Below are 4,278 nucleotides of genomic sequence, written 5' to 3' on the forward strand. Positions count from 1 at the left end.
CCGGTGCCTGGGCGACGGCGGCCTGCGCAGCTACACGGCCGGTGAGCGAGGCGGGGCCGGGGCTGCGGGCGAGGGACCGGGCCGGGCTGGGCTGCAGGCAAGCCCGGTGGCCTTGTCCCCAGCAGTGCAGGGGTGTCTCGGGTGTGGGCAAGCCCCATTTACATTGTGCTTGTCCGGGAGGGGCTGGATTGGACCCTAGAGGGTTTTGGGGGGCCCTGGCAGGCTGGCCCCCTTCTCTGTGGCTCCTGGCGCTGAGCAGGGCGCTTGGGGCTCCAGGAGGATGATCCGCTCTCCTGCCAGTCTCGGCCCCACTCTGCGTTGCCAGGAGCACCCGGCCCTTTCAGCTGTTTTATGTAAACGGTGGAGCCCCACGGGGAAGCGGGGCTGGAAGGGATCTCCAGAGGTCATTGGGGCAGCCCTCTGCCAGAGCAGGATCGGTGGAGCCAAACCCATCATCTCGGCTATAGTTGGATTGCTGTTAGCCCTGATGATACAGACCAGCACCCTCATCTGCCACAGGTAGAGCAGGGAGCCGATGCCCTGCCTCGAGGAAATGTCGTCAGCATATGCTCAAGAGATCCCTGGGAGAGGGTAACGCTCCCCACTAGAAACCCCATGGTCTCCGAACCAGTCTGACCGTGGGGTAAAAGGCCTCCCTGACACCAAAAATGTAGGTGCTCTGGTTCCTTCTGGAATTGCAGCATTACTGTCTCTCATTGAATGGCCCCTGCAATCACTAGGCATATTTAATGCGAGGATTGTTTGGCTTTAAGCTGATATGGACTTGCTTGCAGATGCAAGAACAGCTAAGATGTTTCCAGCAGCTGCCTGAACCTACACAAATAGTCCAGTGTATTGCTCACTGTAATGTGAAAGAAGACACTGTTGTTTCTCTAATAGTAGTGAGTTATTAATTTCTCTGAACTATGTATAACATGAATGTGCATTGTCCAGCGTATTTCTGGGAGCGCAGTTTTTCTTTTATCTTTCTAGTTATCTGTTCTTTTTATATGAAAAGTTGTCTCTGTGGGTCAGGTATGATGAGGGGAGGAGGCTGTGTTTGTGGATGAGACTTTTTATGTACTGAGCATGCAGATATTAGTGAAGTCATTGGAAATTTGGCACCTTTGAAATCTTGGCTGTAATTTAAAAATCACATCCTACAAACAATAGATTTGTGACACTATGTAGTGTATGCCTGTTGTTATATTTGTTGTCCTGAGGCCTAATTCAAAGCTGATTTAAGTCAATGGGAGTCTGTTGAGTTAACTTCAGTCAGCTTTGGATCCACTTACACTTTGCCAGCAGTTTAGTTTCGGGTCAGTTGAGTGGTCTACAGTATTTCTGGATTAAATGGATCATTATTTATCCTGTAGTGCATTAATGGATGACCGTGTTCAGCAAGTCATCTTGAATTTCATATTATATAGCATGTCAAGGAAATCTTCCACTGCAGTATGTTAAAAGATTGAGTTTTTAATTTGGGACTAGCTAGAAGTATGGCTGATTAGGCGATGAAGGTAAAATAAAACCTTTAGGATCTGATCCCTGCAGTAGAATTTCCAAAATGGTGATGAAGAAAGTTTTAGTTGTTCTGAGAGGCTGAAGTATCTGAGTGTTTTGATACCTAATATAGGGTGCCAGAGACAGGAGGGTCTTAGGTGTACTGACCTTCTGATAAAAAGATGATGAATGCCAAGGTCAGTTGCTGTTCCTGCATCAGATTTCTTTAATGATGCAGAGAACAAAATTGAGGCTTTCTTGGTAGTGGAAGGAAATCTGTTGTCAAAGAATAATAGTCTGCCATTGACAAACAATCTGAGGCAATTATTTTCAGTGCTGGGACCTCTGTCCTATAATGATGTTTATATATTTACCTTGCGCCAAATGATTGGTAAAGATTGCAATAGTTTTGTCTCGGGCTACTGCTTTAGAGTAACAGTTGTTGATTATACCATTATTGACTGGCTAGTATTGCGTTTTGACTTGTTGACACGCAATAGGGCTTCTTTTCAAACCCAGTTTATTGTGAAAGCATAATAGGTCATTAAAAGCATATTTTATATCTATTTTATATTCCATTTTGTATTTCAGTATAGTGTATTAATGACTAGTAACCTACCTCTTTAAACCTTATAAAACTAGGTATGCAATGAGAACTTGCAAACTAGCTTCTGAGTACCTTATACTTTGTGAAATATGTTAATTTCAGTTTTTTCAACACGTAATAGGCTACATCACTTTGAAAGTCTTAATTGTAGCCTGTGGAGGTGCACTCGGGACAAAATTGGTCTGTGTGTGTTAAATGGTTAACTATAACATAAAATTAAAAATGAAAGGCAGTGTAACGAGTACATTGGTGTGGGACATAATGTAAGCATCTGCAATGTCTTGGAAACATCTGAAAGTTTAGCTATGTTTTGAAGTCTTTGCTATCCTTGCTTTAATTTCCAAAACTGTGTTCATTTTGCAGATTAGTACAATTGCATGTTCTGAAATGAAATAGATATTATTTTGTGTGCAGATCAGTAAGAAGTGGCAAATGCTTATCTCATTGCAGATTTTACTTCTGAGCTAAAACAAATCTAAGCCTTTTTAGCCATTGTTTGACAATCTAATTATACTTTTAAAAATATGTATATTTGTTTTGAAGTCTCTCTGTAAATAATAAACTATGGGCATGAAAACGCTGTGCAAATTGGGCTAATAATTATTACCTTTATACAGGTGTAGGCTAAGAGAGAAGAATACAGACTGATGCTTATTAGAATCGTGCATCAGTCAGAGCACTCCAGTAGCCAGCGATTCTAACAAGTAGTTGCATAGTAAAGTCAAACATAAAAGGCCTGTGTGGGGTCCCAGCAAGAAACTGTATAGCTCTGGTACTTCATTACACAGATAGGTTATAAGATTACAATAATCTTGTTGTAATAAAAAGCAAAATATAATGAAACTGCATGCAGGTGGGCAGCATGAACTAAACAGATTTGATTCTAATGACCAGTGTGGGGGAAAAAAGCTGGTACTCATAGATTATGGTTAGGATGTTGGTTCTATAAAACAAGATGCTTATGAGCAGCAGACACTGTAACCTAGTGAAACACTTGGAGGTGGTTTCAACAGGAATTCCACAGCTTCTGGACTTGCTCTTTTTAGACCGCTGTCTGAACTGCATAGGCCAGGGGCCTGCAGGCTGAATTTGGCCCACGTAGGTCTGTTATAAACTAGTGGTTCTCCATGTTTTTTGTACCAGGACCCATTTGTAAACGTTGATGGCCAGTCCTGACTTAGTGCCCCTCACACCTGACCTGCTGCACCCAGGCCCCAATCCCCAGTGTGTGGGGCAGAGGGTGGGTGTGTGGGGCATAGAGGGTCCCAAGCAGCCCCTCACAGGGTATACCTCTGCCAGCCTGCAAGGGAAAAGCCAGAGTTTCCCACATTTTTCTCCTTTAAAGGAGAATCCATTTTTAAAGTTTGTTGATCCTTTTTTGAAGTTTGTTTACAACCCTTTCATATATTCTTGCAGCCCACAGGTTGAAAAACACTGTTCTAAACCATGTTTTAAGAATGACCGACCAATTTCCTTTCTCTGCATAGTCCAGTCTGTGCTTATCTATTCGCTGGCCAGCCGATGGTCTCTTGCCTCACTTCTCACTGCAGCCTCTGCTTGCGGAGCATCCCTGTGGCAACATCTGGGTCACGGGGTGGCCTGCCCTTACGAAAAGGTTGCTGACCCCTGGGTAGACAATTCATGGCTTGAAATATATTAAAGCATTTTCTTAATTCATTGCACACCCATCAGACAGTCGTTCACCTCAACTGCGTTCTGTATGATATACATGAGTATAGGGAGAAAATTGTACTGATCATTTATGTTACCTAATATTTAAAAAAACAAAACTACCATTTGTGGTCAAACTGCATTTTGCCAAACAAAATTGCCAATACCCAGCTGGGTATTCTCAAGCTTCTTGGGTTCAGGGGATTACACAGAAATTGAGCAAGACTTAGCTAATGTGACCAATAAAAGTGGGAATAAGATCATATATGAGAAGTTTTCTACGTACTGTGGTTTATGATGGGTTGGGAATGTGATCTGTCTTCTTTTTCTTTCTTAAACCTTCATCATAAGCTATTATGTAAAAGAGTTGGTGATGTCATAATTAAACAATTAGCTACTGTGATAAAGTCATAGCTCATTGTGAGCCTTATGGATTTGAAAAATTTATGAAATAGATGTCCATACATCTAGCTGGCAGTTCAAATGAAAGTTAGCTG

The 4,278-nt window shown here is 42.5% G+C and overlaps 1 protein-coding gene across 1 annotated transcript in view; it reads left to right on the forward strand.

The window, feature by feature from the left end:
- Positions 1 to 4: 4 nt before the first annotated feature.
- Positions 5 to 4,278, forward strand: part of CEP85L (centrosomal protein 85 like) — a gene marked incomplete at its 5' end in the record, with an annotated part of 222,373 nt that continues 218,099 nt past the window's right edge. Inside the window, one exon of the mRNA XM_019520218.1 lies at positions 5 to 41. Coding sequence (XP_019375763.1) covers positions 5 to 41 — 37 coding nt within the window. The remainder of the gene's footprint in view (positions 42 to 4,278) is intronic.

Source organism: Gavialis gangeticus, unplaced genomic scaffold (genome assembly GCF_001723915.1).
Source record: "Gavialis gangeticus isolate Ggan-Ray unplaced genomic scaffold, GavGan_comp1, whole genome shotgun sequence".
In the NCBI taxonomy this organism is placed as follows: Eukaryota; Metazoa; Chordata; order Crocodylia; family Gavialidae; genus Gavialis; species Gavialis gangeticus.